Consider the following 16,866-nt stretch of genomic DNA (forward strand, 5'->3'; position numbering starts at 1 on the left):
TGTCGGCTCATAACTCATTTCATCACGACTTTAAGAGTGGGTTCTCGGCATGCAAATCGGAGGGAAGAGGCGATGCGCGGAATCGCACCTTAGGAAAGGGAAAGTGCAAAAATAAACCGAGGAGAAAGAAAATAGCTTTTAAAGAGCAAAAGCAATGACGTAATCGTGTGAAAAGGGACATCTGTACATGCTGTATTTGAATGTATTGTCAGTGTGAATAGACTGTAATGCGCATGTGTGTCTACTTGGGATGCCAGCTTCAGAGCTGACATGGGTCCAATTCCAATTCTTCTATTCATCAAATGTAATAGTCCCCGGGTAATATACAATTCTAAAACGGATTAGAAAAATGCATGTCAACTTTATATTCTCCCATAGATTACACAGCGCATTCAGCGTGAAAGCTAATACAGGTTTAGGACTATTTCTGTCCTGGTTGATGTTAGTGGGACAGGAAAATAATTAAAGAGAAGTTGCGAGAGGGGAAATAGTGTCTGGACTGTAATTGAATAAGCACACGTTGGGTTTACGGGTGGCGCTGGAGTCAAAGCTCTCTGGCATCCTCTGACATCCAAACTCTGGGGAAAGCTGTTATTAAGAGATCTGGTGCAACCTTTGCATGCTCGAATAACCTTTCTAAGAAAAACATATAGTTCCCATTAGATCAATCCATGTCACCCATCTGCACTTCCCGATGATGTTTTTATGAATGTACACACACAAAACACCTCGTTCTCACAGAATCCGCCGGCACTGACTTGAAATTTAACGTTTTACGACACATAATCTCCTATATACCTTTCAACAAACATTACCCGCTTCCTTCTCCTTCCTCAAGTCATTAGTCTGCATGTGTCATGTGGAGCCCACCAGCACATATACAGTGTTGATAGCCAGAGCCAGTGTAAGTCTACAGCTTTACAGTCACTTATTACTAAGACATATGCTGTCTTCAAATGTGGAAAAAAAAGCATCATTAAATTGTTTACTCAAGCTGAGCTCTACAGTGGTGATATTCTCCGGATTAAAGCCCTCATGGCCATGTGTTCTTGTGCATGGAGCTACTCCCGAGAAAAGAAGTTTACAGCATACAAATGTAATGGTGTTGGCAATCGCGAGGGTGCGACGTTACCACGATTAATGTGGAAAAATTTGCTCTCTTTACGAGACCGTTTCCTGCACAGTAATAGGCTCATTTTCAATAAGAGATACTGGAACACAATTAGAGCTCCTAATTTAGTGTAGGAAGGAATGCTTTTTAATATGATCTGCTGCAATAAAGGGTCTGTCCCAAGGACTGAGGTGTTCTTTCTTTGTTAGTTTCCCATTCAAATATAAATGTTTGGACAGTTGGAGGCAGGGTAGTTGGCCTGCACACAGGCTCATGGCGATGGGAAAAACAAGACCCGTTTGGTCCTTTTTTAATTCAACGTAAACATTCCCTCTTCATCTTGACTCCTTTTCTTTGAATGTGCAGCTTTATTTAGTCAAAGCATCCATTCCTCTTTTGTTTGACAGTGCTGCCCACACACTTCTACGCCCCGTGTCCGTATTATTACCCAGAGAGAGAGAATGTTAGTGAGGTCTGTTCACTCTGCAGTGTTTCCCCTTCTGGTTTACAGCTTCAAACACCTATAGTTGGTGCTTTTGCCAACCTAAAGAAAAGTTGGAAAAGTTAACATTTAAAGACGCTCGACAAACAAATGCAGTATATGAATTCTTGAACTCATTTTATGCAAGAAAAAACTAATTCATTGTCAAAATAGTGATCACATAACGCAAAACAAAAAATATGGTAAACATGTACAAAAGAAGCTTACAATGAGCTTGTCAAAATAGGTGCAGCCCGACAGATTAGCTCGTTGCAGCAAGGCTGGATAGTTGGTGTGGTTAGGGTACTTATAATGTATATAAATACATAGTTAACCATTTCATGCTTTATTAGTCAGTACAAGCAACTGTGGGCTCAAATGATGTAAGGACGGTGTTGCCTGAAATGGCATGCATCATCAGCATTGAAGAGCCAAACATGTTATTGATCAAATCATAATAGAGAAAACCATTTTTACCTGCTGCTGAAATACCTGCTGCGGCAATAAAAACTGAAATAATCCCTTTTTCATTCTCTATGTACTGTATTGTATCTATCTATTAATTAATGTAATATATTTATTTATGTACTGTTATTACTTACTTACCAAGATCAGTCTTGTACAGCCAGGGGAAGTATTTCCCCTCTGTCAAAACCTGTCGTCCGGTGGTGACTGGACTTTTGCTGCTTGTCGGGGGGGGGGCAGCACTCGTTTCTGCTCTTGAACCCAGAGCAGGAGAGCTACTCTGAGTTCTACCTGCAGGAGAGCGACTTGTCCCATCTTCACCACCTCGGGAGCGTTTAAAAAACGGGAGATATATCGGTTTGCTTTTCACGCGGGCCGCCCCCCCTGAGATAATGGCAGGGGAAACACTGCTCTGTAGAGGCAACGCTGTGAACACACAGGTGCTGTATGACACGCAGTACTCCCAAAAGGGGCTCACACTCCTTACAGGACCATGACTAAACTCCAACCCTTTGAAAACGCAATGCAGAAATCTGATGCTTTGAAAGTGTAAACTGGATACAGCGGAATAATCTTGGTGATGTAATGACAAGGCTGTGCATCCATCAGGATCTTCCGAGCACCCAAAGGGCTCCAATGTGTCAACGAGGGAAACTTGAGGTGCTCCTCTGTGATCTCTCTTTGTTCACGTCCGGTGACGCTGCCGCTGGAAAATGATTTCCAAAATCTGGGACGGGACCCAGCTGGCCCTCGGTGAATGTCAAGCTTACACAGTTTATCTTTTCACACCTCCCATTTTATGTTCACACTTTGTGTATTAGTGCAAGGTCACTGCTTTTGGGGTGTGTGTGTGTGTGTGCGCGCGTGCGTGTGTGTCTGAAATTGGAGAGGGCAGATGTGAGAAGTGAGTTCCATCAGAACACATGTATGTGTGCCAGTTTACACTCCAAGGTGTGTATGTGAGATGTAGACCCTGCATATGAAATATGACCCCCCACACATACCCTTGCTGTGTATTAGATGAGGTAAAAGGAAACACAACCCAGCCGATACATTCTTACCTGGGGCTCCGCAGATGCTCCTCCGTGCTCTAATGGCTCCCGTCACCGTGTGATGGATTGGGCCTGGTGGGCTCAGCTAGTGCCCCCTGCCCTCACCCACCTGCCTCTCACATGGGGATACACACCACCGCTCCTGGTTTGGACATGGGCGGTGGGACACATGCATAATGGATGTTTAGTTTGTACGACTTTCAGGAATAATAAGCAGTTATTTTTGTGCAAAGAATGGAAACAGGGGGGAAAAAAACTAGCCTGGTGTCTTCTCGTCATTTTTAGAGAAGTCCGTCACAGAACTACAACGTGTTTCTTTACTTTTATTATAAGGTTATTGTATGGCTGAAACAAAAGAGAGCTTCAGAGTCACTGGTATGCAGATGTTGGTACCTTTTAGACGGGGCAAAGCTAGCGGTTCCCCTCCCTCCCTTAGTTTCCAGTTTTAATGCTAAGCTAACCATTACAAGCTTCTAGAAGAACACTCTTACCCTGTACAGAAGCGCGGTGAGAGTGAAGACATTCCAAACACAGATGATTGAGCCGCTCCTTCGACCCGTGAACGTCTCCGCTGCGGGGTGAAATGAGGCAAGTGCAACCACGGTGATAGGAAGCGACTCGAGCTGGGTTCGCTTCAGCCAACCCAGCTCATCGTGTATAAGTGAAGCCGACAGGCAGGGTGCCGGCGACAGTGACCCTGACTCCGCCCTGCTGTGAGACCATGGAAGCGGAGAGAAAGAGGGAAGCATCCCTGAAACGAAGCCTCGCGTCGGCATCGGAAAGCAAACGTGAAATACAGCACGAGGCCTGAATTTATTTAACGTGGTGCACTCGCTTGGCTTCACGCTGGAGATGATTGTATACAGCGTTCTTTTTATAGCCGGCGTGTCTGTGAAGCCATAGGGGCACGTTATGCAAGATCCCGGGAAGGAATGTCCCAGGACAGCGGTTCTGTCTTAATGGAGACACGTATAGATTCCTCTGAATCATTTAGCTTCCACGAGGGATAAATTATTCACCCAGAAGTATTACAGCAAATAACAGAAAATCACCTCATTTTATTTACTGAGACATGCTTCCAGTGTCTTTTTTTAAAATTTGGTATTCACATCTTTCTTTCTCTGGACAGTGTTGAACCACATCGGACCTGCTCTTCCATAGACATAACATTTCAAGATGTGTAAACTATAGTTAACTTTAGAGCTTCAACACAAGTGAAATATAATTTGGGCCTTTGTTTCAGTTGCTGACCATTGTTTCTATTTATGGCTCCTTTTTATGGTCTCAACAAATAAACTGACATCAGTCAGCCAGAACTGCATTACTTGAGACTTCTAGCTCCTGTACCAGTAAAACAACTCGTAAAAGTAGGCTTCATGTGGACATGTCATGTCATTTTGGAATACATCTATATTTAAGTGTTTCTCGTCTTTCTTCTTTATGTAGTTTTCTTACTTTTAATTAGTATTTATTTTGAAGAAATACCAAATTTTATAATTAAAATCACAAATTTAGTTTTTAATCACAAATTTAGTTTGTAGATGTTTATGTGAGTTGCTGTTTTGTCAACGACAAGATGCACGTCTGAACTGGAACAGCCCAACGCTTTATGACAGGTTTATAGAACTCTTGGGAATTCTCTCATGCTCGTTTGTTTGTATATTTAGTACAGTAAATATGTCTTTTAGGAATCCTTTTTCAAAACAAACATAGCCAGACAGCCAATAAACTATAAACTGCTGGCAAAACCTTCCTGATTGATAAGATAATTTAAATCATTCACATGTGGAACGGGCAAACGGCCACTTTCAACAAACAAAGGGGAAGGGAAACAAAAATGAAGGGCCGTCGGGAAATTCTCTCCCGCATCATCCCATGGCGTCCCGTCTTGGCACAGGCTCCTGAAGGCAGCACGGTGCAGTCTATTACCTGAATAGGTTGAGTCCCAACAGAAATCCCCCTTGTGCGTGCTGCTGCAAAGGACCACTGCGTTTCCCAGCAGAGGCCCTGTCATCACCGTGGGCGTTCCCAGCTCAGAGGGCGAGAACTGAGGAGGGATGGCCCATGTGCGAAAGAGATGTGTTGAAGAGGAGGGACATTAATGGATGAGGGCCCAAGGGACCGAGAGGGGGAGAGAAAGACAGTCTGCCGCAGACCGCTGCAGCGTGATGTTCCTCTGTCTTTGACAGTTAGTCCCCAGATGCTCTATTTTAGGATATACAGCCAGGGAATAGATGTAAATATCAGCTGGAGCTTTGACCGTTCATTAAACATGCATATCAATTAGTCACAGAGGTTCTTCTCTGTGCACCTGTGAAAGCTGCGATAATAATTTTTACAAATGTATTTGCTCCAACATTAATTCTTGTGTTTGAGTGGAGTATATTGTTGTGCATTCGCGAGGAACGCCTCTCAAGTTAAACGTTTAGAATTAAATAAATGCAAGTAGCTGTGACATAAAATAGTCTTAAAGAAGACACAAATTCAAGACACTGTCCAGGAATTATTAAAAGTCATCAACCACTTCGGTGCCTCTGCTTCGTAGGAACAGCTTGTGTATTTAATGTCTATTTTATCCCCAATATCCAGGCATGATGTTTTGATCAAGAATGTGTTTCTCCTGTGAGATGAACACAAAGAAGGCACTGTGGAGTTTGAATAACAAAGCTGTGAAGCGATTGGTCTCGAGCTTCTCCAAAATGCTCTTCCAGTCACAATGTGGAATTTGTCTATTTCTTTTCCACCAATATCTTAATCCATAGTGCATGCAAGCCATGAACGATTGAGAGCTGCTCTCCTGCTATTTCCCCCTCGTGCCTGCTCCTCCAGTCCTGTCTAATTGTTTTCAAATGCCTTCTCATTTAGCTGCAGAGTTGCAGTTCTTGTCTTTGAACACTCAGTCGACCGTGTGGACTAAATAGACTCTGGCCCACGCCCAATTATAATTTCTCCTCTGTGACACATTGGAGTGATTATCACAGCCGTAAAGCGAAGCCACGCGGGACAATCTCCCGGTTGTAAAGATGGATGCCAAATTGTGGAAAGAATGCTCCTCAACAATCGGATCTGTAAAAGGAAATTCAGTAGTACCGAGGAACTCACATTGATTAAATCCTGTCGTTATGTGTGATCAAGGCTCGCTCTTGTGAGCAATAACCCATTTACTTCGCCCTAAAACCTCACTTCCAGACAGATACTATAACTAATATTGACAGAGTCTGTTATACCTCCATCATGATATGCTACTTAGGATGAATAATTCATTAATATCCCGGCTGTAAAAAAAAGAAAACCCTGTCACGGTCTTGTCACAGAAGGATTAAGTGTTGCACATGAAGGAGACATAGGCGAGCTTGATTTCTGCACCAGCACATCTGGGAGATTCTCTTCTCGATCCCCAGATTCATTGGAATTCTCGGGGCATACCAGTGTAGCATTAAGTTATCTTCCCCTTGTGGGGGTTCAAGCCGGCGTGGAGCCATGTGGAGGCCCAGAGACTCACAGAAAGAGGTCTGCCAGCATTCTCCCACAACATTAAAGTGTTCTCTGCTTTCTGCTGGATGTCTCAGGCTCTTTCTCTGCTTCCATTTGTCGGTTCTCTTTTTCTGTCATCCTCTCTCGGGTGCTCTTTATATATCTCTCTCTCTCTCTCTCTAGCTATTTTTGATTCACCGTCTCTGCTGACAACTACAAATTAAAGTAATCCCATGGCTTTTATGATTCTATGATGATTTTATGAGTTAGATCCATGGCTCCATCCCTTTACAATTCAAGCAGTGCCCTTTTGGTATTCTAACCAGTGGATATTCTGCGGCAGCCTTGTGTTTTTAATTGTATTTCGGATAAAGAACAGCACCATCTGTGCGTGCGTATTGTCTTTATTTCTGTCTGAACCAGTATGGAGTGGTCTTTTTGAGCCTTTTTCCCTGAAAACAGCTGCCTGACACATTGAGAAAGGTGAGAGTAAAACAAAACAGTAACGTTCGGCGTCAGCCAGCTAAACAATGAAGCCATAACTCTCTATAAAGCCCTGCAAAGCTGAGGGAAGCTAGCATGTGATAATCATTACAGATGAACCCTTTCGCATCGTAACATTGCTTTCCCATTGTTGTTGTAACAATATCGACAATAGCGGTTTTACAGCCTTGTGGCTGTCGTCTTGTTTCTCACAGAGACACTCCCTCTGTCTTTTAGATTGCTTTCCAATTATCCGTGAAAAAAACAGTCACGGTTCCATTGGAAAAGAATTGGCACGCCATTATTTGATGATGAGTCTTGAACCTGACTGCTTTATGTCTGACGGTTGTTTCTGCAGTTTGTCATTATCGCACGCCACAAGTCATCTTTTCTACGTTTCCTGAGTAAACGGCAACAAAGGGCATGCTGTCACTGAGACGTGGTGGTCAACGTAACGTGACACACCACAGAGCTATTTTCAAAAAGCGGTTTGCAGGAAATATGCAATCGGAGCAATGTTCTACTTCCAGCATCTGTCATTTCAACGACATTTCATCCGCTTAGCTTTGGACTCCAGATCTGGCTTTGTGCGTCTCTTGTCTCGTTCATGCTTGTTTTGTAGTAGCTTACCGCCGCTGTAAACCCTGCAATGCAATGGCTCTGAGCTCCCAAATGCTTAGTAATGACTGGGAATCCATGCATGGACAGGACTAATCTAGTTTGGAGACTGGCAAAATGCTTCAGAAAGTCTGTGAGCCGCATGGAGCACAAAGCTCATCTCTCCAACCCACACTTCATCCCCCTCCGCAGAGCTTCAATCAGCATCTTGTCAAGTTTGCAGTAGTGGTCAGACAGTCTAGTTGGACCCCTCAGTACACTTATTTTTCAAACCATGACTGTGGTTTCACACAATAAATCTGTCTTATGGAATGTGAAGGGGTTTTGAGTTGACTTTGGTTTTCCATTGTCATTATGTGCTTATTTTATTGTTTGGTCTGCCCGACACTTTTCCTTTTCCCAAATGTGTCTTCATGAGTACGAGTAAGTACGAATGAAGATGGATCTTTGTTTCATCTTCAGAGCTTTTCAATTCCTCCGCTTCATCACGAAGCATGACCTTGATGAGGCTGTGTGACCTTGATGAGGCCGTGTGACCTTGATGAGGCTGTGTGACCTTGATGAGGCCGTGTGACCTTGATGAGGCTGTGTGACCTTCATGAGGTTGTATGACCTTGATGAGGTTGTGTGACCTTGATGAGGCTGTGTGACCTTGATGAGGCTGTGTGACCTTCATGAGTTTGTATGACCTTGATGAGGCCGTGTGACCTTGATGAGGCCGTGTGACCTTGATGAGGTTGTGTGACCTTGATGAGGCCGTGTGACCTTGATGAGGCTGTGTGACCTTGATGAGGTTGTGTGACCTTGATGAGGCCGTTTGACGCGCTTTGAAAAATGATGGCAAACAAAATGGAATGGGTGTTTTTTTTACGGATCGAGTTGGTTGAACTTCAAGAGGGCACACTGTTGTGACTTTTGGAAAATATAGTGAGAAGTTTTGTTGCTTTTCCATACATTTTATCAACTCAAGTCAAGCGGCGGAGAACTTGGCAAAGTGTACGACTTTCCATTGATTAGCTGTTTATGTTCCTTGCCTCAGGCCGTCCTTCATCGTCCTCCTGCCTACCTACAACACACTTCTCCATTTAAACTCAACCAGTTCAGATTTCATCCCCTCAAGAGGCACCCTCTGGTTGACAGAATGAGATATGTTTTTCCTCTGCCGTTATAAATCTATAGACGCCTGATTGCCACTGATGACAAAATAAATGTACTCTGATTATGGCATCGGGAGAAGGAGACCTTTACTGACCCCTAAACAAGGATCATCTGGCGTCATCATGAAAACAAGGCATTTTGCAGCGTGATTGGGACATCTTAAATAAGTGTGTGTTAAAGTGAGACGGGGTGAGATGAGCTGGAATGTCGAGTGAGGGTTTCAAAAGAAATGGATCCTGTGTTGGTTCAATGATTATGGTTAATAGAAGCTGACCAAGAGGGCTTGAGCTGCCGTGTTTTGACGACGTCTTGGTTGGAAATGTTCTCGCTCCTATTTATTTGCTTTCGCCAAGGACATTAATATTCCAACTTTTTAAAATTGAATTTCATTTTTTTTACTGTAGGCCTTTGGAGATGGCCAGTAATACTTGAAAGCACAGAAACCTAACCTGACTGGCTTTCATCCTCTCTTTCCCACTTTCTCCAAACCTCCTTGTCGTCCCACACATCTCTGTCAATAGTCGGCGGTTTCTTATCTCCAATGGATTCCTGCTCACCGCTGGTCTTTTTTCTCCAGGGCTTTGCTGTTTCTGAGGCAGATGCTCGCCCTCTCCCATCTTTGTGCTCCGTCTATCTGCCAGACCAGCTGACTGTGGGTTTTCTGATGGGTTAAAAGCGTTGATCATGAGCAGGTCCGCTGTGGGCTTTGACTCCATGACCTTTCGCACAATGTGGACGGCGACCCAGCAGTTGTCATCTTGCCTTTAAGTAAACTATGTACTGTGCCTACACACAGAGGGTTATCTGTCCTACAGTGATGACATCAACGACGTAGCTCATCTCAGCCGCATGACACGTTGAGGAATGAGAATTCATTGCATCGTGTGGCTTAAAATGACTCGAGGTCTGATTTGCTCAAACCTCTGGTCATAAAGCAGATTGTGGAGGGAAATAAAGTGACACTTCTTGCCTTTTTGCTTTAAACTTATCAAAACTCTGTGTTACTTATTTAAATGAATAGTGACACATTTTGAGAAAAACACGTATTCACTTGCCTAGTGTTAGTTAGCTTAGCCCAGCCAAGAAATAACCCTGTAAAACCATTTGGTTTGTACAGATTAAACAAATGATATATAGCATGTTAAATTATGAGCTTTTGACATGCTGCTTCTCTCATCTAACTCGCAAAAAAAACAAACATAAAAGTCTCTTTATATTTAGAAATGGTACTTAATTTACTTCTGTTATTGTCACATTAATGGTTATGAAATGGGCCAAAACTAAATGGGACAACTTCCATGTTCTGAGTGTGGGAGTAAATTATCAGGCATCGGCATAATCACATTTTGAAAACACGAGCCAGCTGTTGCTAATCCACAACCCGTTGTTAGGAAACGCAATAGTCGGGTTCTTATCTTGTCTTGCCTGCTAACAATCAGGATTTTACAACCGCCGGTTCTTTATTGTATCAGAGGAGCAGATCACAACAGCTGTAGCTGGTTAGGAGAAGAGGTGGTGAATGTGTGGTTCATCACACGGACACAGAGTGTATATCCATCCATCAAACCCGGAGGAAGATTTATGCAGGATTTTTAAGGGGATCTTGGTGCTCTTATCAAATGTGAGCTTTCTGTGTGTTCGAGTGTGAAGGCTTTGAAGATGGTTCTTCTCTCTGATTGGTACCCTGAGCTCATTTTCACTTCCATTACAAGTCTATCAATGTGAAGCCGGATCTTGATGAAAAGCGCTCTGCAGACAATTGATCTCAGTAATGATGAAGAGGAGGGGATAGGTCAGACCACTTCTTCTTTCACAGGATTCTGTCAGAGGAACTCGCTGGAGTGTGAGCCAGTCACAGCGTTTCACTTTGATGGCTAGTTAGATGTGTCGTGTGATGCATTGTTCTTAAAATGCTCTTGAAAAATGGTACGGTGTGCATCAGCCAATTATGCAAAAAAGCCTGTGTGTACCCAGAGAATAGAGAACTTTCCCCAAACTAATTAATCCAATTTCTCTCTGTGCTCTGTTCTACTTTATTTTGCTACAAACCTTTCACATCACTGTTAAACAAGAAAAAAGAAAAGAAGAAGAAGGAAAAAAAAGAACGTTATAGATCGGGTTTTCTTCTCAGTCAATTCAACTTAATCAAAGTGTAGTGGGAGAAAAAAGGCAGGCACAAATAGGGATACCGTAATTGGTCTGTTTTGCATTTCACCTCCAAGGATATTTTATTCACATGCCTGGCTTTTAAAAGCTAAATTGTTTCAAATCTGAACTGATTGTGCCTGAAACACAAAAGGGAAGGAACAAAGAAACCACCCACCTCAAGCCACCTATGGGGTTGTGCTAAGGCACTTATTTCAGACTAAACTGGATTATAGACAAAAGACACAGCGCTGGAATCCCTTGGTTTTCCCTTTTTTATAAGAGATCTACAGCAACCAGGGAGCCGTTGCCCGGCTGGTAATTGAACTTTTTGAATGGTACACATTTTAACCGCAGTAGTATTAGTGAGGATGTACATGTTTGTTCATTCAAATAATGAATAGGTTCATGTTGTCCCAACAGTAATGCGTCCTCCAGACCATCTCTAGAGCACTTCCTGTTTGCTTGCTGCCTGTACACGTCTTTGCTTTATATGTATTGTCCTTTGGAAGTCGGGGCAGTGGGCTCACAAATGTGTGCTGAGGTGCAATCAAAAGCATTGTTTTTTTGTTAGTTCTCAATAGCCCCCCATAGACTATATATTCTGCATGGAAAAGGGGGAATCTCAATGTGGAAGTGCAGCACAAGAATGTAAAGGAAACAGCGCCTCAGACCTCCGCATCGACATGTGGATGTGGTTATGGTGGTGGTGTCGTATCTTTTTTGTCTCGGGGCCAGGTATGAGCACGCAATGGGAGCCGTGGAAGGTTCTCGTCAGCCCTTCCAGAGGTGTGTACACAGAAACACGAAACACACATGCCACCTCGTTGCCCTTTCGGACGGTGGGGCCTCACTGCAGCAGGAACAAAAGCTGCTTTACACGAATCGGCCACGAACGGCAAAATAAATCGTCTCAGAATGTTGTCTGGTTGGGAACCTGGCACGCGGCCCCATGCATATACAGTAGCACCCAATTTCTGATGACCCGTTTGCTCTGAAAGCAGAGGAGGCTTTTCTTCCAGTCTCTCCTCTAGAGTGCTCTCAGATAAGTTTAAGGGGGGTGTCTTGTGAGCAGCCACTTCGGCCAGAGAGGCGACTTGAGAGCTTGTAGAAGAGCCTCATAAATCCAAGCTGGATCTCCCTGAAGCAGTGATTGAGATGTATGAACCCTGCTCAGCAGGCCTCGCTGGCAAAGTCAGCACAAAGTACAGCCCCCGGACCTCACAGACCACTTCACTCCTCCATCTCTTTGAAGAGTTTACGCTCACCTGCTTAGATAAAAAGTGTCGACAGAGGACCTCCGTTTTTTCCTCTTCAGTGATTTTAGGGATTGACTCAAAGTGTACATTGAGTGGTAGAGATTTGAAGAGGATAATCTGCATCCATTCATACCAAGAAGAGTTCATATATAGTTCGGATGACAGATTTTCAGTGTGGGCTGCACTTTTTACTGTTGTACATTTGAATGCCACGGGGATAATAATATCAGTTTGTTTCAAACTTTAAAAAGTTTTGTCAAAGTTTAATTCAATAGGCTGTATTACTTTAGACCTCATAACATATGAACGGTACATCTAGAGAAGACACATCAAGGTGATAATATCTTATTGAGTATTGAAGGAGTGTGACATTATGTGAGTTACGATTCTTGCAGATATTTAGATCAGAAGATTGACACCACTCTCACATCTGTTGAATTAAGCTAATCAGCTGCTAGCTGTCATTTTTCCAGAACTTCTCATTTAACTCTCGGCTAGAATGGCAACAAACGCCAAACTCTTCTCTTGAGATGCATAAAGCCTCTATGTCATCTGGTCTTTATGGATGTGTTTGTGTTGGTTTGAGCATGCCTCAGTGGTTAGTCCCACAATCAGCCGAAACATAGATGCTCCATTCTTTTGTGTCACCGAGGGCTAATTAAAATGATACATAGGCATGCTATTATTCTTTGTTCACCAGGAAATTGGGCTTTTATTTTCTACTAGACCCTTTCAACATCATTGTTTGCTTTATGACCCATGTGTTTTCTGTTTCAGCTTTCACTTGAACTGGCACAGTTTCATGTCACTCACATCGAATTATAACATGACAAAACTCCCCTTTGCTCTTATTTATGGAACCTCGCACCAAAATATCAGTTGTATGTATCTGTATATAGCAACATATGTCAGTACCTTTCCTGTTTAAAAAAAATCTTTAATAGCATTGAGATCAATGCAATTATTTGTTATTCTCTCCATCGTTTTGTATTCAGTTGCTTAGCTGTGGTCTTTAGTTTTTATGTTTGAGCATCCGTTTTCACATTGGGTTTCCTGCTAAAGTAGATTAATTACGCCTTGAAATGTTGGAATGGTTCACCCTTCACACAGCCTTGATTTTCCTATTCTCACTTTAATCTTCTTGAACTCTATCTGATAACATTTCTCATAATTCTAGCCCTCTACTGATTCCTACTATATAAGATACATTACTTTACTCTCTCACTCTCTCTGCATGGCAAGCTGACTGTAACACCTTTTGGCAGTTGCTCATATTAATGAGAATTGGTGATGTGGATTGAAACAATGACCTTTTGTTGCCAAGCAACCGGATATCTTCCTCAGCAGTGGCTTATCATCATGAAATATTGCTCTCCGGGTTGTTGTCAGGCCTTCAGCGAAGGGTTTGACAGAGTTGACCTTATACAAGTAGTTTATTTTCAAGTTTCTGATATTTTCAAAAACTACTGTTAATATTGTATGCAGCGCCACAGTGTTGTGATTTATCCACACAAGTGCACCTGGTCCTCCACCGAGCACTTAAGGAAACATTTTGCCGATGGAGTTCTTCCATCACTCGTCAGTACACACGCTGAACACACGAACGTGTTGTGTTCGATTGCATTGTGGTTTCATGCTGTGGTGTTTACCTCCTTCGTTGCACGACAGCAGATATTCTAATGAGCTGTCATGGTGTTGTCATGGTGTTATCTCGCGTCTTTCCGGTGACATTTCTCATTTCATTCCATTTCTTGAGCTGCAGCTCGTTGCATTAGCAGTGATCATTAGCAGACAACAACGCTTTCGCCTTGCAGGCAGATGTCCCCGCAGGTTACTGAAGATCTCTTTCCAGATGCAATCTGCAAATAACAATGGACGGGCGAGGGAATCAATAGTACACCCCCAAAGCAGTGTTGATATGAAGATTATGATCACAGATGAGTCATGTTTGTGGAGATGAAGAAAGATCACATCCACTGGAATAAGAGTAATGTGTTGCCTTGGGTTTGATTGTAAGTAATGAAAAGCAATTTGTCTGAGAAGAAAGGGAGGACTGTGATGCCCTGAGATTTAGATTCAGACTCCTGAGACTAATGGAAGCATCCATTGCTGCATAGCTTATGCAGGATGCTACAGGATACGAGTGGGCATTGCTGTGCATGCTTCTGCTGCTGATTTGAGAAAAAGCTAAACATTTTCTCATTAGAATTTCCATCATGAGCACAATGTGGAAGGTCATTTGGTCCGAGCTTAAAAGAAAACTTGCTTGCGGGGGAAATATGTCCAGTCATTTTTCAAAGCTTTGACGGCAAAGTATTAAACAACCAAACACACTATAAATATTTCACAGGCATTCCGACACAGCATTTGGAAAAGTATTTAATATCGAGTCGGTACTAAGATGAATGGAGTTCAACAAGTTGTGTTTGTTTTAAGATGTTTATGGAGGCCATGGAGGAAATAAATGGATGCATGAATAGAACGTTCTGCTGTAAAGTCATCTAATTTATAAAAAAATAGATTAATTGTGTGAATGTTCTAGCTTTAATGAAAAGTCAGCATGCCGTTTTTGATTGAGAACAGCAGCCAAAACAGAATTTATTTTCTTCTTTCTTGAGAGTAGAAGTTCAATCGGGCCTTCCTTTTATCAATTTCCAATCCATAGGCCCGGTTCATAGTAAAATGTGAAGATTACAAGAGTCATAAATATTACGAGCACCCAGAAAACTACATTTAGCTTGACGCTTCCATATGTGCAGTACGTTTTCTGCAACAGCCGCTCCTCTCCGATCCTGTGGATTGAGCGTTTGATCACTGTTTCTGTGTTTTTCTTTGTTCCCTCAGAGAAAGAACGTCCACCTGCTGCTGAATGTGTTTTTGCTGGCAGCCTGGGGAGCCGTCCTGTTGGCCTGCCGCTTCTACTGGATGGGGAACAAACCCCCCAACTTCTCCAACTCCGACAACCCGGCAGCCGACTCGCCCGCTCTCCTCACAAGGACGCTAACCTTTTCTTACCTGCCCGCCGTCAACTTTTGGCTTCTCCTTTGCCCGGACACGCTCAGCTTTGATTGGTCAATGGACGCCCTGCCTTTGATCAGGAGCCTTGCCGATTGGAGGAACACTCACACCGTATTCTTCTATGTTGCGTTGCTCTTCCTGGCTTGGTTCAGCCTGCGGACGCACCAGACGGCCAAAGGCAAAGAGACCAATGGCAAAGCGCATCATTACACCAATGGCAGAAATGGGAACAGTAACGGGCACAGTTACCAATACAACAATCAGGAACATTTGAACAATTCCCACACGGACGCTCACATTAATAGTGCACAGAATGGTACCAAAAAGCACTACGAGAGCAGGACTCCACTGCCCACCACCGAAAACATTGTGGTGTTCTCGCTGGGCCTGCTGGCCATCCCTTTCCTCCCCGCCACAAACTTGTTTTTCTACGTGGGGTTCGTGATAGCAGAGAGAGTACTTTACATCCCCAGCATGGGCTTTTGCTTGCTGGTGGCGGTGGGGATGAGGTCTCTGTACGTCCGTCTGCGACGCAGGTCCTCCAGGGCGCTGTTGGTGTACTGCAGCGCCGGCGTCGTCCTTCTTTTCGGTGTCAAAACTGTTTTGAGGAACCGGGACTGGCGGAATGAGGAGATGCTCTACAAGTCGGGGATTTATGTCAACCCTGCTAAAGGTAAGGCCCCCTTCATTCACATCTGCATGCACGACGGTGCGACCGCACTCACACACCCCATTATACACTCTCTGATACATTCCAGCACCCAAAGCCTCTTTCACCCATCATATTTTGGTTGAATAGTGAGCGAGCTCGTAGGCACGGTTTTAAATTTGATAATGTGTGCTGCTGTCTACTGCCGCCCTTAATAATTCAAAGTCAAGCTGCTTCAAAATGTCTTCTCTTCGTCACTCAGCCTTACCACAGAATATACAAGTGCTCACAAGGCAGTGCCCAACAAGCAAAATGAGTCTGCTGTACTACTCAAGGCTGAATTTCTGCTCCTCTGATACAACAGAGTAGTACCACTATAGCATACATTTTCTTATACCCAGCATGCAATCTGTTTAATGACACCAGACGCCCTGCCTCACTTGGAAGGAGCCCATCCCCCGTCTATTATTGGCACCTGTAACGGTGTATGACACATTCAGCCGCCTCCACATTGAAGGTCATCGAACACAGATTTCTACCCGAAGCAAAGTTGCCAGAGCTGCTGAGGAGGGGAAGCAGGGCAGGGTACTCGCAAGGCAACAGCGGGACATGTTGTGTTAGCTAATTTCCCTTTCAAATTCTGAGCGGAGCCGAGGCGTAACAGCTGTTTGTTTTGGCAGGCCATCAGGCCGAAAACCGAGCGGCAGCAATGTCCCCAACTCGCATTCATAATTGCTAATATGAGAGTTGAACAGAACCCGACCTCAAACACGGACATTTCAGAGTGAACCAAGCTTCCCTGTAAAAAGACACTTCATGAATCCATCTGTGCACAACTGAGCTCAGATGAATGGAGGACGCTCGGGTGGTTTTTCTGCTTTTCTGTGTACGGACTAAAAATTCTGGGAATTTTCAAGAACTAAATACTGTAACTACATTGCTCAAAGGCAGGC

The 16,866-nt window shown here is 43.6% G+C and overlaps 1 protein-coding gene across 1 annotated transcript in view; it reads left to right on the forward strand.

The window, feature by feature from the left end:
- tmtc2b (transmembrane O-mannosyltransferase targeting cadherins 2b) overlaps positions 1-16,866 on the forward strand; it is an 85,970-nt gene that overhangs the window by 41,547 nt on the left and 27,557 nt on the right. Inside the window, exon 3 of the mRNA XM_034535483.1 lies at positions 15,091-15,937. Coding sequence (XP_034391374.1) covers positions 15,091-15,937 — 847 coding nt within the window. The remainder of the gene's footprint in view (positions 1-15,090; positions 15,938-16,866) is intronic.

The sequence above is a fragment of the Cyclopterus lumpus genome, chromosome 6, assembly GCF_009769545.1.
Source record: "Cyclopterus lumpus isolate fCycLum1 chromosome 6, fCycLum1.pri, whole genome shotgun sequence".
Taxonomy (NCBI): domain Eukaryota; kingdom Metazoa; phylum Chordata; class Actinopteri; order Perciformes; family Cyclopteridae; genus Cyclopterus; species Cyclopterus lumpus.